Source organism: Tympanuchus pallidicinctus, unplaced genomic scaffold, assembly GCF_026119805.1.
Source record: "Tympanuchus pallidicinctus isolate F22 unplaced genomic scaffold, pur_lepc_1.0 scaffold21, whole genome shotgun sequence".
Classification (NCBI taxonomy): domain Eukaryota; kingdom Metazoa; phylum Chordata; class Aves; order Galliformes; family Phasianidae; genus Tympanuchus; species Tympanuchus pallidicinctus.
In genome coordinates this window covers 10,961,223-10,981,603 of record NW_026294733.1, presented here as the reverse complement: position 1 = coordinate 10,981,603, position 20,381 = coordinate 10,961,223, and the positions used below count along the sequence as shown (strand labels likewise).

Genomic DNA, 20,381 nt, shown 5'->3' with positions numbered 1-20,381 from the left:
TTATGGCAGTAGTCTGCGTGTTGTGCTGCTTGCTGGCAGTGAGCACTGTGAGCACTCCACGGTTCTCTGCACGCGCCAGCTGGCCGTGCTTGCGCTGGGCGAGGTGCTCGCAGGAAGCGGGGCTGGCAGCTCTGTGTCCTGTTCCTGTGGCTGGAGAGAAATCCCAGTATGCATCAAACAGCGTCTGGATGTGACTTGTCACGAAACATCAGATGCTCTTTAAACAAGTTCTGCTGCTGAGGTTTGTGCTGGTGCTCCCAATACCGAGGGGAATGCCCTGTGCCTGCCTGCCTTGTATTTCCCATGTTCTTTGCTCTAGGCTTGCCAGTTTGTTCTTTTCTGACTTTTTTTTTTTTTTTTTTGGTTTATGTTAGTGTCAGTCAAGACTCTGTTGTAAGATTTTGGGACAGACATTGCTTTCTGGTGACTGGAGGCAGTGTCTCCTACTTCTCTCATCTTTCCTTTAGATCTCTTACCTTTCTCCGATTCGCTCTCACTTTGAAATAAACCAGCCTCCTTTGTGGGTTATAAAGCTTTCCGTCCACCTCAGGCCTCCTCCTACAGACAGACTTTTCTGGGGCCAGTGTTCATCTCCTGCAGCAGGAGACATTTTTCTAGCAGTGGTTGGTCTCAGATGGGTAACACCGCTTGAAGCCTGGTGGCATGGAACTTCTGGAGCTGGCAGATGAGTCCTGGGCTGAGGAATTTGCCCTCTTAACTGCTCTGAAGGCTGGTGTTTGCAGGGGCAATGGACGATTTGCATTTCTGTAGGGCTGCTGTAGCTGTGCTGAGGCTGTGCTGGCTGGTCCTGGGTCCTGAACAGCCTTTGGTGGCTGAAGTGGGAGAGCTGGGGGATGGAGCTGCTGAGCTGGGAATGGTGTGGGACCTCCTGTGCCGGTTTTGGCACCTGGTAGCTGAATGTGGCAAATGGAGTGGCTAAAATGCTGCAGGTAGAACGAAAGAAGGGAAAGCATGGGACTGATCCCTGTGGCAGAGGCAGCACTGGGGAGCCAGGGCCTGGGCTTCAGTGGAATGTGCAGGGCTGTGCAGCAGAATGGGACCTGCGGGGGGCCGGGCTGTGAGGCCTGAGTTGAGGTCAGGGTACAGGCAGTGTTTGGGAACTCACCCAAAAAAGGGTTCTAGAAGAGGAACAAAGTGATGCTGACCCTTGGTGAGCATCCATGGTGGGCAGGGTAGTGCTTCTCACACTAAGGTTTGGCTGGGGAAGAGGAACTGAAATCCCTACTTATGCATAAAAGGTTTCCAAGCATGTTTTGGCTTTGTCATTGCATTATCACCCTTTCTAAAAGGCACTGGTGTAGCTCGCTGGGGATCTGTGTTGTGGTTGCAGGGTGAGCAGGAGAGGGGTAGGAGAGAGGAAAACGTGCCCTGGGTGGGAAGGAGCTGAGGAGGAATGAGGGATGGAGGAAGGAAGCTGAAGTGAAGGAGGGGGAGAGTATGAAGCTGGCTGGGAAGGAGCAGCGCTTGCTCAGATGGATGATAACCCACTGCAGGCTGGCAGCACTTCACGTTACTAAGGCTTGTCTACCAACATTAGCCTTCATAATGGTTCCCTGGGATGAGTGAAATGCTGTGCTGCTGGATGAGGAACGTGAAGTCTCTGTGTTATAAGGAGCTTCAGCCCAGAGTGATAATTTAAAATCCAAGTTCTTTTTCGTAATGGATGCTCCTGGTGTCTGCCTCACGGAGGAGGTGCTGTGCAGGAACAGATTGCCGTGTGCTGATGTGCTTTAAAAACGGAAAGCGGTCTGGGCTTTGTGAGCGCTGGGGTCTGCAGCTGGCCAGCACGAGACCCGAGTGCTTGGGTTTTTCTTTTGGATTTTTCTTTTGGAGTTTGGCAGCCGTCTGCTTCAGGGAGTGCAGTGGTCTCATAAGAGTTGATTTGATGTGACACATGACAAATTGCTTCTGCTGGTGGGTACTTGAGGCGCAGTTTGTTAGCTGGCAGCCTTGGCTTTGTGGGCACTGGGGAAGTGGGGCAAGGCACGTCTGCCCTCCTAGACAGCATCGTCACAGGAGTGCTCTTGCAGTCTGCTTCCCATCCCAGCCTTCTTTTTGCTTGTTGTTAAATGGTGCTATTTGTATAGATTATTAATGTTGTTTGTGGGCTGAGTGTTCCTGCAGATGCTCTTGTGTTTCTGGTTGCACTTTGGGCAAAGCCTGCCTTTCTGGAACTGGACCCAGTTGCCATTAAGGATGCTTTGTTAAGTTGCTTTTCTTTTAGGCACCCTTTTAACTCTGTAATGAGGAGTGGAATATTACTCTCCTCAGCAGAATTACTATCTAGTAATGTTACCTAAAAAGTACACGTCCCCTGTGAGATACTGTAAATACGTTTTATCTCTTCTATTACCTGCTGTTTCAAGAATGTGTCCCCTAAGCATTTTAATCTTGTTTTCCAGACTTGTCTCAGGGTGAGGAATCACTCTTATTTGCAACCTGGGGCATAATTACTCTGTGCATTAATTTTGTCTCTTTCTTGTTGTCCATCTATTATTGCTTTCAAGAGAAAAAAACCCTCTGTAAATCTCCACCGAGACAGGACTGTCTGCTTGATTAGCAGGAGAATTATCCTTGCTGGAAATGCCTGTGAGAGAGCATCCCCTAGGTGTGAATGTGTGTGAGTGTGTTCCTCTGGCACCTCCACGTCCAGAGGCTGGCTCAGCGCTTTCAGCTCTGCAATGAAAGAAGCAGCAGAGCAGGTGGGTCTCTGGGCAGTCGTGACACACCTGCAGTGCTGGGTTGAGGCCGGAGGTCTGGCTGCTCAGCCACCCAAGCAGTGTTTTGCTCCCTGCAGCGCTTTTCCCCAGTGCCCGGCTGTTATGAAATAGGAATTAGAAAGGACAAAGAAGGAAGCGGTTCCTCAGATGACCCTCTTTTGTCTGGGCACTAAAAGCCAATTTGGAGATTTTTGTACAGATGCTGTTTGCTTTAGTTGTTTTTTGCTCTTTAAGTACAGATTCAAAGACTTGGAGACTGGAGGCCACTGTAATTATTTCTTCCTGTAAAGTAGAATAAATGCTGGAACTGCTTAACGCACAAATGGCAGGGCCCTTGCCCTGGAAAAAGCGAGCTGTCTGACCCTGATGCTGCAAACTCGGAGCCTTGTGAGTAGCCATCCCTGCCAGGTTCTGGCTGTACTGAGATTTCTCAGCTCTGGATCTGTCTGCCAAAGCTTGTCTTGGCGTGTGCCGTCTGTGGTCACTGGGAGTCACTGCAGAGGCCAGCACTGAAGCAGCCGTGGTTCACATGGCAGCTTCATTTAGAATTTCAGCTCATGTAAAAGCTGTGCAGTGTTTTGTCCATCTCATGATAAACGTTGCCAGCGATCTGTGGTCTCAGTGGGAGAAGCCTCCTCTGTACAAACATGTCCTGCGATGGATTGCCTGTTTCCCTGAGTGGTAGAGCAAGATGAGTGTGTGGCATCAGCGGGATGGAGAGGAGGCTGCTCAGAATGTTCCCTGTCAGAGGAGGAAGTTGCTGCACACTCTCCTTTCTTCAGAACTTAGAATATTGGTGGCCGAAAGTCTGCTGTTAGCTTTTACTGCAAGCAGGGAGATGTCAGGAGTCCTCATGGCCTGCCAAGGAGCTGTACAGCAGGGCTGAGGGGCACCAGGATGAAGCTGAAAGGCTGCTCCTAACAGCCCTGTGGTGGTGAGCACAGCTGCAGAGCTGCTGAGAGGTCTGTGGGGTTGGAGCAGTCCTGCTGCATGGAAGGTTTACTACTTCTTGGAGATCCTCCAACATTTTGTTTAGCAAAGAAAAGAGAAATAATAATTGAGAGTTTGGAGAACTCAAAGTTTGGGCCTGGTGCCCTTCCTTGATTGTCACAGGGTGCTTTAGGCACAGGCTGCTGTCCCTCCCCTTCCTTTCCCCCAGGTGTGTGCAGCGGCCTGAAGATGTGCTCCTTGCTGAGGGTCTTTCTGTGTCTGTGTTCTGCACAGCTGTATCCTAGACTCGCAGCTCTTGTGGCCATTGCAGTGTATGCTGGAATCTTCCTATGGAGAGCATCCACATGGACCAGCAGTGCCAGGACATGTGCCGTCCTGAGAGCACAGTGACCTCGTGATGGCCAAGGTGTTTGCTGCAGTACCGTCTGCAGTACCGTGCAGTACCCAGACCTGCTGGGATTTGTGAGCCATGCAGAGGCAGATTCCTTGATTTGTTGCCATGTCATAAGGATTTAAGATTGAGGAGCTCTTTGAAGCATCAATACAGCATGTTCTGCAGTGACAAGATGGAGATGAGCACTTTCGTGGCTTTCCTTCCTCTTCCTCAGGGAAAACACTCTTTCGCACAGATCGCAAGCGTGGACTCTGCTGGCGTTTGAAGAGACCAGGGGAATTGCAGAGACCAGCTCTTGGTACAGCATCAAAGGCTGCCTGTCTGAAGCACAGGTGCTCAGGAACCCGAACTCAGCATCCTTCATGTCTGGGCAGCAAAAGGAAAGAAGGTCTCTGAGCCTGGAGTCACTCGGTGGATCAAAGCTCTGCGTAGAGGAGGCTGATAAGGCGAAAAGCAAGACTGCATGGGAAGGTCAGAGCTGCGTAGATGGTGAGGGCTGTCTGGTAACGCATTTGTCTCCCAGGGGGATCTGTAAAACTGCTGATCACTGAGTGCTCAGTCTGCATCTGCCTCATGGGGTGCCGTGGGTGCGCTGGGTTCGGGGCGATTCTGCGGCACCCGAGCGATTGCTCCAAGTGTTTTCTGGAAGAAGAGCTGGAGGGACTGTGACAGCTGTGAGGCAGTGATAGCTATAATTAAAAGGATGCTGCACTGTCGTATTTTGATCTGTTTTTTCCATGCATCGCTGTAAGAAACACCTAAAATAGCTCCATCTGACAAGAGATCAGAGAAGAAAAGTATTTTTAAGTTGTGGACTTTTTGCAGTTGATGGTGCATTGTGTGCAGGCAGTTTCCTTCCTTCTTCCCTGATTTTTTTTTATTATGCTTCAAATGGAGCCCAGGAACCAGCAGAGAGCGGAGCATCCTGATCCTCGTGGTGGTGTCAGCACCTGCCTGTCTGTAGGCACCTCACAGGCAGGAAGGCAAGGAACGTCCCCAAAGTGGAGGTGGCAGGTGATGGAGAACCTGAACGGGGAGGAGTTACCTTCTCTTTTAGCTTCCCCTGTCTATGCCTTTAGTTCTACATTTGCAGTCTTTGCAGCTCTTTGCAATTTAATTTTTTTTCCTTAAAAAAAAAAAAACAACAATTGCTTAACGAATGTTGCCTGCTGCTGGCTTGTTATTTCATCCAGGTGGGAAATGCCTCAGTAGGAGCGTGGGAACCATTGTGCAGGTGGCTTCTGTACTGACTGCACAAGGGCTGGCAGTGCAGGGGTAGCAGCTGTGGTGATCAGTGTGCAGGCTGGCACACGCTCTTATGATATTAGCATTGCTCATTTCTTATCTTTTAACCGAGTTTCTTCATTGAGAAGGCAATATCTGAAGAGGGAAAGGGGATTATTACTCAGTGCGAGAGCCATGAGAGTGAATGTGGAAAGCACAGAAGGCTGTTCCCAGACAGGCTGGGAATGCCCGGCCCTGAGAGCTGCCTGGTGCGGTTTCCTTCATGTTGGAAAGAGCCCCAGTTCTCCAACATGAGCTCTCTGGGGTGGTGAGTCTGAGCTGAGGCAAGTAGGAGCTGATGGAAATGATAGGTACGACTAGGATGGAAAAACCACTCGATCTTGAGCAGTGCGTGGGGAACTGCAGCAAGGAACAGGAGAAGGGAACAGGCACAGGCAAAAGGAGGGGCATTTTTGGCTGATGTTTGGGAGGCAGAGGCAGAGGGGTGCTGTTTGTTGTGACAGGTTTGGCAGAGGGTTTTGGCACAGGCAGTGGCGAGCAGCGCAGCAGCTTGGAGCACAGGCTGTGCAGTGTGAGGTGCAGCTCCTCCGGCATTCATCTCCAGGAAGATGTTTGTCCCAAAGGTTGTCTGTGCTTCTCCTCTCTTTGGGCAAGTCCTAAGCTGGTAGAAATGCGTGCTCCTGTGCTCTGATTCAATCTTTAGCCCTGACAGTGCTGAGCGAGAACGTCAGGCGTGTGTGCAGGCAGGCAGGCACAGAGCTGTCGTAACGTTGAATACATTTGTTATTTATCAATAATTAATGATAAATTCAGTTCTCTGATCTCTGAGGTGTGTTCTGGTTCTGCACGCTCCACGCAGCGCTGTGCAGCCAGACCCTCTGTAGTTGCTGTTAATGAGCTGAGCACAGCCCTGCTCAGGCTTCAGGCACCCAGAGAATGAAGCTATGCCCTTGCCCTGTGCGGAGCTGCATTTTCTGCGGATGCTGAAGTTTCTGAATGAATTTATGAAGTAAATTTAATAAATAGACTAAATGATGTTCAGTGTTAAAGTGTATGCCATTTATATAAACTGTGCTATTTAAGTAACTAATTAGGTTTCAAAGAATGCTCCTGCTTAGGGCTGTCAGTGTTGCAGATGTGTCTGCTGGGATCATCGGGATGATGGAGCTGAGCAGCAGCTTCCATCGCTTGCTTCAGCACTCCTCTGTCATCCTCAGCATCACCGTGTGCTGGGCATCAGTACTGCACATGGTGGTGAGTGTGTCACACTGTGCTGTGGTCGCAGACAGAGCAGTGCAGGCTTTATCTGTGGATATGGTATGATAGCAGTAAATACAGCAGCAGGAAGTAATGTGACAACTTGGATGAAAAATTAGATAATGAGGAGGTTTTAGTGTGGTGAGAAGCTTTGGCTGGGGGGATGCTCATTGCCCAGAATGCAGCCCAGGAGGAGCAGTTCTTGCAGAAAGTAAAAACTGGAGATTTCTTTCCTTGGCTGTCCCAGGCAGTGCTGGGTCAGGAGGACTGATGCCTTACAGACCTCTGCTCTGAACCTGGGTGCCTGCAGTGCTGGAGAGATTCCCTCTCTGCTCTCAGTTATGTTGGTGTAGGGCAGAGCAGGGTTAAGTGGTATTGTAGCTGTTAGAGGGGTGGACTGCTAATGTTAGCTGAAGGCTAGGCCTGCAGGGGCTATTCGTATTTATTGTTGTAAATTATTAATAGTGGCTGTAAAGATTGCATGATGCAACAGTGGGTGCCAGGCTGTGTAAGCACACGTTTCTGCTATGGTTGTCCTTGTCTTCCCTGTACAGCTTTGCTTGTGGGACAGCGTAGGATGAAGTGCAGAGCTTCTGTGGGGTGTCTGCAGCAGCCTGGCAGCCAGCCCTTCTGGGGCACGGTGTGGGACAGAGCTTGGTGGAGCTCTCTGATCCTCCTGGCTGCCCTGCCATCATCTGTCCAAGTCCCACATTCTGCAGACCTGTGCCCAGAGATCTCTTGTGTCCCGCGTTGGTTCTGTCCTTGCCAGGTTCCATGGAGAAGGGAGATTTCAGCCAAGCATCTGGGACTTGAGCTTCCCTGCGAGGTCCATCCAGAGAGAAGTTACCCAAGTGACCTCATGGCTGATTTATAGCCTTTTGGACTCAACGTTTCTCTCCATGTTGTCGTCCAAATTCAGACCCACTGAAGAGGAGGACTTGCTGTCCCAGGGCGATCTGTGCCCGAGCAGCAGAGTCCCTCTGTTACTTACTTGTGTAAACCTAGAAGCACAGCCTCCTTGCTGTGTGGGCTCTCTGTAGGCTGCAGATATGGCAAGGTGTTCCCACTACCTCTTCCTTGCGTAGGAGTGCTTTCAACACACCCAGCACAGTCCTGGTAGGAGTAAGTGATGAGGAGCACGCAAGGAGAATAAATGTTTTAGAAGTGGTTTGTTAAGTGATATCAATAGGACTATCTGTACTTCATTCGATCCTGAAGTCTGGCGTGGGGTGAGGTTTGCAGACTGTGCGTGCTGTCCTACTATCTGTGTGTGAGGCACTGTGCTGAGGTTGTGCTTCTGGCGGGGGCTGGTGGCTGTCAGAGCGGTGGGGCTCTGCACGGAGCTGGGGACGTCACAGTGTCTCATTGGGATGAGATTCTTGACATTATAACGTTGGTTTTACGCAGAAAGAAGCTTTACTCCTGCTTCCTTTTGGGAGTGCTGCTGCTCAGGACCTGTCTGCTGAAGAGGCTTTGGGCATGTTCCAGCAAGAGAGGTTTTGTGCAAATTCCAGCAGCCGTCTTGCAAAGACAGGGAATGAGGTTTAGTTGCCCCTTGAGGTTCTTGCAGCTTCTTGCTCTTCGGCTGGCATCTTCCTACTGAGTCCTCCATGCTGGAACGCTCTGCAGGTTGCCACTGGCACGCAGGCATGTTTGGAAGTCAGCACCTTTTCTCTCTTATAAGAGCCTCTGGGTTCTTAATACAGGCAGATTGTTTCCTCGCGGCTCCCATCTTGGTGATATCCAAGAAATCCTGTGCTTGATGTCAGAGGCTGCAATACAGTGTCGTCAGAGAGTGGAGAGCTGAGGTGGAGCATCAGAACTGTGATCTGCTAAGCAGATACACGATCCCTTGGGCTGTGTCCCCCAAGAGACAGGTGTTTGTAGGCTGCTCTGTCTTATCCTGGTCACAAGAGAATGGTATTTGCAGAAGGACCCCACGTGTCTGTTTGGAGGTGAGGGCTGTGCCCACTGGATTGAAGCAAAGCACTGTGAGAGGACAGCAGTGTTCTCTGGATACCTGACAACAAAGTGACAGCAAACCAAATGCCGGGTCTCAGTGATTTTACTGGAGCAGTGGGACTTACTACAGAACATCTATTTCTAAGCAAAGTATAAGTGATTTAAACGTGAGCACAATAAGCAAAATGCGAACCATTCAAACATGAGCATACTAAATGAAACACAAACAGTTTAAGCACGGGCGTACTGAAGCAGAGGATAAGTACACTTGTCAAATTGACAAGGGATGGTACTTTTATGATTAATTTCACCCACTGATGAGCCACAGTCGAGGATGCTGTCGACCTCTCGTATTCTGTCTGATGACATCAGACTTCTCTGCCAGGCAGCACCCCTGGACCAGCTGGCAGGAGCTACTCTGAACTGGGAGCTGCTCTTTCTGGCTGATAGGAGAGCAGCAGTGTGGAGGCCGAAGGCTGCTGGTCCATGAGTTGCAGGCTGTTGACTGGTGAATAGCTTACCTGTGCCACTGAGGAGGACCTTACCCAGGCCACTCTGAGCAACTGAGTCAGTCAGCACAACAGTGTCACCTGTGAGCAGTCTGTTGATGCCTTTAAGGAGCAGTGTGTGATAAATGACAGATTTCTTACATTGCTGTGTAAATTGTTGATTGGCACCTTACAGGAGCATCCTTTTGTTCTATGGCAGACCTGAGGAAAGGAGCGTCCTGCCACATATGCAGCGCTGGCAGAACGTGTTGTGTCACTTTGGTTGTCCACAGATGTCTCCTCTCATTCACTAAGGCTGCATTTCAGATAAAACCTTCCTCTTCCTCCTGTCCGTGCAGCTGCACAGCTTGTCAGAAGAGAAGGGACTGCAAACCTTGGCTGCTTCTGAGACATCTCTCTGCTCCTCCGCTCTTCAGCAGATCAACAGAAATGGGTGCTCCCTGTGGATCTGGGAACCCTATTGCTCAGAGAAAGAAAATTTTAGGTTGGATCAGCTGAATTTCCTTTTCTTTCTCTGTTGTGTTTCCATGTCACCTCGCATGTCACGCTGGCCTTGGCCACGGATGCAGTCTCATTGAAACGATACTGTGTTTGAACAAGGATCTTGTAACTTGGCACTGCAGCATCTGCTGTCCTGAGTGCATCTCCTCAGTCCAGCATCCCCATTTACACAGCTGTCTTTAAAACAATTTTCTGAACTGTTTATTACTGGCAGTCAAACTTTGGCTTGAACCTGAGTGCTGGGTGCTTAGCGCGTGTCACCAGTTCAGCTGCAGGGTTGCTGGGATGTGTTCCTCCGTGCCTTTCATTGTTTGATTGCGCTCCCTGCTGCCTTCTGCTCAGCAAGAGGAACTTTATATACATTTCTGCTTGTAGACACAAAGTGCTATGGGTCCATTTCCTTATCACTGGTCTCAGTGAAGGCTGACTGCACAGGTACCGAGCCTGAAACTAGTAAATTTTCACACTGTTTTGTCAGGCTTACAATTCCCATGCTGCACCCTTGATCCCTAGATGAGAACAAGGATTAGCTTATTGTTATTGCTTCCTCTTGGCCATAAAACAGAGCACGGGCTGGGGAGCTCTCTGAGATGTTTGTGTGCTCTTATGAAGCAGCTGATCAGAATTCAGATGAGGCTTTGGATAGATTTATTGAAGTGACACAGTGTGCGCGGTACACGCTTTGAGTTAGGACATGAAAGAGTGGTGCATTCCCAGCAGCAGAAGGCATTAATGAAATATGTTCCTGTTACTGACTTCCTTTGAACTGTCACCTATGACTACAGCAACTGCATTTGCGGGGCTGCGCAGCACTTACTGATGTGCAGCTAGCGAGTGAAATGAGTAAAACGTCTCCTGTAGCAGAGAAGGCAGTGGGGATGTTAGGGCTTCTGCAGCCACTGGTGCAGGGAGCTCCTCTGGAGCCGTGGGGCACAACTGCTCTGTGCTGCAAAGCTGGTGGCCAGCTGTGGCATGGGCACAGTGCCTGCTGTTACGAGGGGATGCTGCCAGCAGCTGGCACCTCTTTGAGGGTGGACTTTGCTCTTCCCCAATGACACAATTTTTACCCACAAGAAGAGGAGGATTGAAAATAACGCCCTACTTCTTGCCAGGGGAATTGGCAGGGGTGGGCATCCTGCAGCTGTGATAGTACTGATCGGCCACAGCTGTATGGGGTGCTGCTGCATCCCAAAATGACATCTGTAAATCAGGGCCAGCGCTCTCTGTGCAGGTGGGGTCACAGTTACCATTCCTTCTGCTTTGCCAGTTGCAGGGCTGTGTCCAGAAATGCTTTGTATGCGTGTAACACTCCATTTGGAAGCTCTCTCACACCGTCTGCTTACGTCTGCCTTATAACGAGGTGTGAGCTTGCATGGGCTTCTCTCCAGGAGCTTCAAACCCCCAGGTTTCACATGGTAGCTCCTCCTGCCTACCTGGGACCGAGGCCGGCTGCTAATTGTTGTGCAGATGTCGTGTTCCAGGCAAGCATGAGGTTGTAGGCTTTAAAGAGGCTGTGCTGTCACTTGCTACCAGCCTCCTCGGTACACGTGAGCTCTATTTATATGGGAGTGCACATTTTCTTTCAACCACTGCTTTGTTGAATTTCTTTTTCTTCTTTTCTCTTTTTGTTTCCAGACTTGCAGGTGAAATGTTCAGGATACATCCATTTTTCATTATCCCAGCTTTGCCACTTTTTTTTTTTGCCACTAATATTAGGAGAACAACCTGTTTCTTATGTAAAAAATCAGCAGTTTCTTCTGAGGTGAGCAGGGGGAAACCTTTTTGTTTTTGTCAGTCTGGGGTCCTGAGTGTGGCATTGGCTAGAAGGACACGCCTGCTTGCTGAGAGCTGATGGATTTCGAGCCCACAAGTACTTCTGTGGGTTTTAGTTGTAGCTTTGTTGCATTTGGCAACATCCTAAGTGAGAAGTGTGGATTTTGGCCACAGGTTGACTTTGCTACCTTCCTTGGTGTGATTCTTTGCCTTGATAGAAATGAGGAGACTATCAAAGAAAGGTGCTGGCCTACATCTACTCCAAAAGCAATTACACGAGTTCATGGGTGGGGAAGAACATTAAAAAAGTAATTCCACTGGGGGCTGGTGAGCTTTCAAGATAGAAGCTGCTGTTCTTGTCCTTCTCCTTTGGCAGGAGCCGGTGTCAGGTGCACCTGTGGTTCCCCAGCATCCAGGCTTCCTGCAGGCCAGGTGGAATGGAGTAGCAGCTTTCATGGGCCCAGACTCGGGCAGGTGCCAGTTCAGGTGTAAGCCTCGCTGGCATCAGGGAAGGTTTGGCTGAGGAAAGAGCTGATGGATTTGGTCCTGACAGCTCTGTTTAAAGCTTATTTTTGATTTTGTGGAAGTAGAAGGTGGTTGCGCGAAGGAGAAAAAAACTGTGATGCTATTTGCCATCCTGATGGACAACAGAGGGAGAAAGATATTTAGGACTGCATGTATGGGAGGAAATTCTTTAAAACCTGGATAGGAGTAGGAGCGGGCTTGATGGAGGGATGAGTAATGAAGGAGTGTTTGAACGGAACTAATCAGTCCCATCTTCTTTCAAAAGACCTCATTTAGTTTAATTTAGCAGCGTGTAAATTTAGAGCCAATCAAAGGAAATGCTTCTCCAGCCTGCATGCTGGCAGCCTGCTCCCCTCCCCACCCAGCGCGAGGACAGGCGGGCTGAGCTGCACGCTGCCTTGCTGTGCCTTTAATGGGTAAATAAACCTGCAGCTCTGCACTAGGCTGGCTGATGGCCTGCTTCTGCCCAGAGCCCATGTGCTTGCTGTGTGGGTGCCCTGTCCCTCCAGCACGAGCAGAGCCAGCCCCGGTGCACGCAGTGGGAAGGCCAGCACCAGGGCAGGTGGGGAAGCCTGGTGCTGTAGGAACTGCTGAGTAAATCTTGTTCATCTCTGCAAAACGTTGTAAACAAACTGTAGCAGGACCACAACTGAGTTCAGTTTTTCCTGGTAGTCTCTTCATATTTTCCAGGAGACGTGAGCCCCTGCAGGGTCAGTGCAGAGTGCTTTGTCATTACCTGCCATAAACTCCATTAGCAGCAAAGTCGGCACCCTGTGCATTGTGTTCCCCTGGACGAGATCCGTGAGCTGACACCTAGGTCTGATGTGTCCTGCCACCTCACAGCCCTGAACCTGTGCAGTGGTGAACAATATTGTGTAAAGAACGCTGAAACCTGTGAAAATTTGTTCTAAAGTATTCTTGGTTTTGTTTTCCTTTGCTTTGCAGGTGAGTGGCAATGTCTCACTGGGCCGGTTTCCCCTGCGCTGTTGCCAGAGTCAGCCTGCTGCTCCTACTGCTTTCTGCAGTGTTTTTCTGGTCAAGCCTAAGCGACAGAATTCCTGTAAGTGTGTGGATACTGGGTTTGCAGAGGGTTGTTCAGCCTCTCTGGTGGGGTCACACCTCCCTCGGTCATGGTGTAATGTCACATGGAGTCTGACAGCAGTTGGTCTGTTGCTGCTCCCCTCCTCAATAGCTGATCAATAACAATGTTTCAGAAGGGCTTCTTTCTTAAAACTTTGCCTCAGCCTCAGGAATTGCACTGTAATGTCAGTTAAAAGGGCTTGCAAAGGGAGCTGTGCTCTTGGGCAGCTCTCATTTGCTGGGTGTCACTGTTTCTATTTGGGGCTGTCGCATGTTCCTCCATGCCAAGAGCCAGAGCTAATGATGTGGTCTAGTGGCAAGAGGAGATGGCCTCAGTTATTCTGCTAGCTGTGCCTCTATTGAGTCACTGCAAGTGAGTCAGGTTTAGAAGAGCACCCTCTTGGGTCCTCATATCACACTTGCCCACATTTTGCTACTTGTGGTATTTTGAAGCTGTGACTGCGGTGGGTGGAAGCTTTCTGCCCTTTGCATTTGTCCAGGTATGCAGAATTACCCCCATTCTGCTTCTAAGCCCAGGTGCCCAGCCCTGCCAGATCAGATCTGGGAGGTTTCCTTGAGGTGCTTGCACAAAGGACACTCTGTAGCAGTGCAGAGTGGAGTTTTGTTTGTTTGGATGTTTGATTTTGTGTGTGGGTTTTTATTTAGCTTAATTTATGCTGTGGCTTAAAATTGATTTCTGCAGCAACACCCACAGGGGATTACTGGCCTCCCATGTCCCTGGATGCTTGCTCCTGCCTAATGTGTCGCAGCTTGCCGGTCTGTTGGTTGTGTGGGCTGTGCTATTAACCGGAGCATATGTGAGGGGCAGAATAAAGTATGTGCTCTGCAGGCCTAGGATCCATGTGGAGTCAGGTACTGATGTGATAATTTGTCTTTGCTGCAGAGAGGGCAGGGAAGAGGCTGGAGGTGGAGTGTGGTCAGCTCAGCTGTAGCGAAAAGCTGGGGAACGGGTGTTGGGACCACCAGTGCACCTGCCTGAGCTGGCAGGCAGCCTGAGGTGGAGGATCACGAGTCCCATCAGCTCAGTAGGTCGTTACTTTTAGGATCCCCTTTTCCTGTGCTCCCTTTGCATCGGCTCTGTGGTGGCTGCATCCCTGGGAATAAGCTGCAGGTTGTCTCAGCTGTCCCTGCGGAGGGTCCTCGGCTTACTGTAGTGGATTCACACTGATCCAAGGAAGGAGGATTTTTTATAGCTTTAAGGAAATTTCCATTGGTCTTTAGAAAACATCTTTCTTCTTCTTAATTGTGAAATCAAACCAAAAAGGATTCTGCATAACGATGTGGTTTGTCACTGCATAAATGAAGGCTTGTGTGGCATTGCCTTTTTTCACCACTCTGGAGATGTTGATGACACACAGGGTATTGCAAAGCAGTTTGGGGCCAAACTCTGACAGTTACATTTGAGCAGGCCGAGACCCGTCCTCTTGCCCATCTAGAACATTTAGAGCACGGCTCTTCTGCTGAGCAGAGGCCGTAAACATCAGCCATCTCCATTAAGTGTTTCAACAGATACAGCAGTCAGAGGCCTGTCAGTGAATTTACAATGGACTGGATGGGTAAGTCCCTCTTGGATAATAATACAGCAGTGCAAACAAGCTAAGTAATAACTGCGCTCACTCATTCATTTCGGTCCTGTTGAGTCTGGGCTCAGAAAATGTTAACATTGATTTTCATCAGTAGAATCTGGCTTTTTATGTTTATGATTGTTACTGAGCTTTAACCATTTGTCATAATCTTAACAATTTCAAGCCTTTAATGCACTGAGCGAAAGCAGGAGTTAAGCTCTGTTTTTTCCAGTGGATTTCTGAAGTTTCAATCCCTTTTGACAGGCAAGATAGAAGCATTCTATAGATTTGTCAACCATTCTAATGTGTTACCACTATCGTGGCTAATTGGATGTGTTTTGCTCAGACTGCTGTTTCTCTCGCTCTCCTTGACCTGATAATATTTATATGCAAAGCATCCAGATTCTGCCAGCAAACATACACTCTTTTTTCCAAGGAGTGAAAAGAGTGAAGGCAGAACATGGCCTGAAACTTCCAGTTAACCTCTTAATTATCTTGTTTTTTCTTTCCCCTCTGTGAAAATATTGTAAGATTTAATATCACAACACTTCATGAAGTGGAGCTGGCTGTAACTCTTATTCTAATTGCCAACAATTAGGAGTTGTCTTTCCCTATGGACTGGTTATTTGAAATCATTCTGCAGTGCCATTCTTGGCAGTATCAGAAGCAGATAATGCTCCCTGCAATGGAAACAGAGCTATCTGGATGATTAGCCTGGACTGGGTTATCTGTTCCTGTGAGAACCAGAACAGCAAAACCCAGCTTCCCAAGCACTTAATAGTCTGCTGTGAGATAGTACAGGGCTGTTACTTGCCGTGCACTCTGAATAATTTTGTCCTTTGAGGTTTGTGGTGACTCCCACCAGCTCCCTAGGGAGACCTTGCAGTGAATACTGAGCTTTCCCTAGGGGACAAGGATTTTTTTTCCTGCTTTTCATCCCTGTTTTTCCCTTTGTACAACTCCACGCCCCTCCTGCTAACTGTTCTACCACACTTCTGTGTCCACGTGCAGCAGTTGCAAGGTGAGTGGTGTGTAGATCACTGCCTCATAGTTTGAATGGGCTTGTAGGGCACTGGGGTGTGCAAAGAGAAGGATGCTCGTGTCTTCATCGCGCGGGCCGGTCGGTGTGTTTTCATGTGTCCTATTTTGGAAATAGCTGAACTATTTTGGTTGAAATCGTCTCCAAGCCTGAAATAAGTGCATTTAAGGGAGAAAAAAATAAATGCTTGAGGCGTTCCAGTAGTGTGGAAAATTTCAGCTGAAAAAGTTTGAAGTTTGACATATTTTTAGGCGAGGGAAAACAGGGTCCTACGATGTTACACAAGGCCTAATAATAGTCAGGGCTCGTGGCTCCAGCCAGAAGATAGGTGAGGCTCTGCAGAAGCTTGTTTTAAGCCTGCAGCCTGCCCTGGAATAGGAAATAAGCTGCGTTGCTTTGTTCAGCACAAATGTCATGCTAGTTATGCATGTTTAACCTTTAATATACTTTAAATCTAAATTTAACCATGTGGAAAGAATCTGGGATGTCAAAAAAAAAAAAATCTGCTGGCGAGGGAAAAATTTGGTATTGTCAGCTGGCAGTGAATTAGCCAGATGCGATTGCTAATGAGCTGAATCTCTTCTGTCCAGAAGGAATTTGCCCTTACGAAAGTAGAAGAGAGCGACACGAGAGATGGCAGCGGGAAAGAGCCAGTAGCAGACGATGGCGCTGATCCCGAGGACCTGGAGGTGTTTTACCCGACGCGTCAGTGGCAGGCTGTCCGTCCAGGTAACGCTGGTGACTAATTGTAGCGTCCCTCTGAAACCTCATCTGACACCTCCGACAGCAGCCGTGCAGAACAACTAAAAATACCTGTTTGTTCCCATGACGATGTATTCTTCTGCTCCTGTTCAGACGGAGAGGAAACGGACCCAGTGACCCAGTACAGAGAAAAGCCACCATCACCAAACCGGCTGGCAACAAGAGTGGCTGCTAAAGTGCTTTCAGTTCAGCAGAGCGGGCTGCCGGTCACGCTGTAGGTGGTGAGGTGTCTCAGTCACTAGTTCCAAAGCCCTTTCTCTCTTTGTGTGCTTGTCAAGACTCAGATTTTATAGCATTTGCTGGCACGCGGTACCTCAGGTCTGCTGCGCTCCAGTGTGGGCTGATGACACGCAGCTCGGTGGCAGTCTGATTAAGAATTGTCACTGTAGCACTACACAGCTTCTTAACAATGGGATTTCTGTTCCTTAGCTGAATGAACCACGGCTTCTATCCCTCAAATCTTAACCCATGCATCCCACAAAAAAAATCTCGTCAGTTATTTTGAGTTGGTATCTTTTGTTAGACATTTATGGGACAACGTGTATGAGAAGGCACCAACCGAGCAGGCTGCTTCACTGCAAATCCTGTGCTGTGGGCAAGGCTTTGCAGAGGATAAGCCCATTTAAACATGTGGAAATGCATGAGTGCACCCACTTTGGTAATTAGGACGATCATTAAGTAAACTCGGTGGTTTTGGCCAAGGTGTTTAACACACTTGTGCACTGGTGTCCTCATGTGTGCACAATGTGCCATTGCACCTCAGAAGCATGGACTAAGCAGTAATTAATTTTTATGAAGTGCTCCTAATTTCTAAGAGCTCTATTCAGCGTTCAGTGTTATTATTGAAAGAACAAACATGGGATCCATTTATCTTGAAATTTCTGCCAGTTAGAGCAAGATTACCTTTCAAGTACAAGTCTTTCTCTAACAGAAATGCCTAGCAAAAGCCCCTAAATTTATCAAAGCTGCACTGTACACTTAGATTTCATTTCTGTACCATTATGTATGGAAGGCATGTGGTGTCCCTGCTCAGTATGCAGACTGGCAGATCCCTACCACCCTTGCTGAAGCAGAATATGGATATACTTGCAGTTATTATAAATGTCATTGCCGTTTTTGTTCAGAAGTACCTTCTCCATTGCTTGGGTGTTTTGTTCCATTTTATTTTTGTAGAAATTCCACATTAGGTATGTGCAGTAAAGGACTTATGGAAGCAGAGCACTTGTCAGCTGTAGGGAAAGAATTTCAATTACTGCTGTAAAAAGGCTTAAGTGGTGGCCTGCTCGTGACAGATTCTCATTACAGGTATGTGTGCAGGCTTTGGTCAGAAACAACAGGATAAAAGGAGTCTTCTCTGGCAGCCTCCTGCCAGCCTATTTTTTGCCTGCTGCAGGTTTGGCTGAAGTGCAGTCTTGTGGTGGCCACGTGCTCGTGTTGTTAGCACATGTTCTGCTCATTCCACAGAGGGATGCAGGCTGGCAGTGTGACCAGTCCAGCAGCTCTGCACGTTCCTTGTTTCCTGACGTGATTCCTGTGCCCATAGCTGTGTGCCCTGCTGGCTGCTCCAACTGCTGTGTGCTCGGCGCTGCCCAGGGGAGGCTGCAGCCAAACACTCCAACTCTGCTGTCCTCTGCCCGGCTCTGGGTTGACCTCCTGCTGTCCTCCATTGCTATCTGTGTAGCGACCTGTGTCCTTCTTTGCCAGAGGGAGCAAATGTCTGGATCTTCAATTTTAAATAGAAGAGAGGTCGGGGTCCCGTTGCCCCTTGTCGCGTTCGTTTTTCATCTCGTTCCTGTTCTGAGCTCAGTGCAGGGTTTTTATGCTTGTGTCCGGTCCCACGGCTGCTCAAATTTTATACTGTATTGCCGGTTTTATTCTGCTGCTTTTCTTGTTCCTTTTTGCTAATTGCGTCAAACCGCATTTCCACCGAGACTGCAGCAGTGTCATCAACCTGTAACCTGTCAAATCTCTCCACGAAATTCAATTGTTATTGTATATGTAACGCTGCTTTGTACAGTCGTTCCCTCGCTGCCTAAAATGTGAGCTGGGTTTTGATCAAGTTCTACCTTGTGCTTTGTGCACGCTTCAAGCTGCTGGAGGTAGCTGGATGCAAACACGGAGAGACAGTTACCCAAAGAGCTCTGCCTCCTGCAATCGGGAAGCTGGGAGATCAGCTGTCTCCTCTGCCAGCAGGCCGGGCAGCTGACGAGCTGCAGAAGGTTGGTGAAACTTCACCAAGTCCTTTAACGCATTTGTTAGGCGTTGCTTCTTTTGCACATGGTACTGAATAAGAGAGCAGGCGCTGCTGGGCAGGGCACAAGGATTCGTGCCCCGTCAGACGTCTCCCGGCTCCTCCACGTGTCTTTCTGGTATCACCTCAGGAAATGGTGAAGATGTCTGCAGGGCTTTTCTCTCTGTGGTTTGCATCTTTCAGAACTTGCGGGATGCTTGGCTTTTAATGAGTGGCATCGCAGTGTTCTTGGAATGAGTGTTCACACCAGTGACTGCATCATGTCCCATCACAGAGCAGAATTTTATTTTTGAAATGCTTCTTCTAATTTTTCTGCTCTAGCTGCACTTTTAGCAGATAATGGTACCCTTATGAACTCAAAGCTCTCTGGAGAAACCAGCAGAAGTGACCTGCTTTTGTTTCTTGTATTGAGCTCTTCCAAGTGCATGGAGGCGAGTCTGTCAGCATGCAGGAGCAGCCTATTTCCATGCTTTTCAAGGCATTCTTTGTTGATTGGTGTAACCAAAACCTGATCCTTAGTCTTTGCGATGTCAGAGACGACTGGAAGCTTTTGGATGGGGTTCTTGTTAAAGAAGTGGGGACCATTTCTTGTGTTTGTGTGGGTGGCCATGATGGTGAGGCTGCCCTTGAGATTATTATTGTCATGGCCCTTCTGCTCTGCTGTATCACACTGATCAATTTTTTGGACTCGTGTGTAAATGCATTTGTATGCCATGTTCCCATGCAGCCTCAGCACAGCATTCTAAAGCACATTAATACTTCATTTACAAAGCATTACCTGTTTTTGTCATTTGGGCACCTTGTTTCCTTCTTCTTTGTTAAAAAGCTATTCCTTCTGATGGATGAAAATTGGGTTGCTCTGATTATCTAATCACATCACCAAGCAGCAGTTTTTCCACTTGACATTAGCATCAGAAGTTGCTCCTCAGGGAAGGCATTGCTGCAAAAAAATGTACTGGCAACTCTGTAAAGAATCACTTTATTGGATACCTAAATGCCAGGAAACCTAATGTGTAATTTTGAGTGCCCATGCTGGTTTATACCAAAGGTTGTCCAGTCCAGCATCTCATCTCGGCCATCGCAAGTGGAAGTGCCTGGGGCAGACTAAGGGCAGTGGATGTGTGTAATGCTGTGCCCTGTACTTCCACAAGCTGCCTCTGGTTCCAGGGCTGTGTGGAGCAGAGCTGAGATCTTTCTGGGCTGGTTTCAGTGGTTTGCTGCTTTTCTGTTTCCTTCTTGCATTCACAACCACTCAGATTTTCAGGTTTTTTCTTTGGCTTTTTCTATCTGCTGCGATTCTAGACAGCTGTGTAATTCTTTGAAGAAGCAGAAAAGGCAGCTATTTAACAGGAAGGAAAAAGGATTAACTGCCTTTGCCATAGCAGTGACCAGTGAGAGGGGAGCCTTGGTCCCACGGTGCAGCTGCAGATGGGCTCTGTGCAGCTCAGTGACAGCAGCACTTCTGCATTCCTCAGCGTGGCAGGAGCTAGCTGGCAGCTTTCTGGTCCATCAGTTTAAAGTTGTGAATTAATGTGCCCAGTCTCCAAATCCAGATGGACCAAATGGGAGTCTCGTCGGCCCCGGAAATGAAAATATTTACAGTTGCATGCTTTCCATTTGAGAGCAGCCAGTGATGGGACTTGGGAAGCCCTCCTTTGGTCCAGAGTAACAGAGCAAAATCTCGTGCTGACGTGCAGCAGCACTGGATCTCTGTCGGGTTTGGAGGACAGATGTTTGTATCTACACTGATGGAGCATATGCTGCAGGAGCTGGGCTGGCCTTGGACCTTCAGCTGTTGTTACACT

At 48.6% G+C, this 20,381-nt stretch overlaps 1 protein-coding gene across 4 annotated transcripts in view; it reads left to right on the top strand.

Moving 5' to 3' along the window:
* Window positions 1–20,381, top strand: part of SIL1 (SIL1 nucleotide exchange factor) — a 90,043-nt gene that overhangs the window by 8,938 nt on the left and 60,724 nt on the right. For 3 of the 4 annotated variants that reach the window (XM_052684921.1, XM_052684920.1, XM_052684919.1), the window contains 2 exons: window positions 12,804–12,918; window positions 16,157–16,292. In XM_052684921.1, coding sequence (XP_052540881.1) covers window positions 12,814–12,918; window positions 16,157–16,292 — 241 coding nt within the window. In that variant the 5' untranslated portion in view covers window positions 12,804–12,813. Of the gene's footprint in view, window positions 1–11,227; window positions 11,323–12,803; window positions 12,919–16,156; window positions 16,293–20,381 lie in introns of those variants that run through there. The other variant, XM_052684923.1, reaches the window with a different exon arrangement.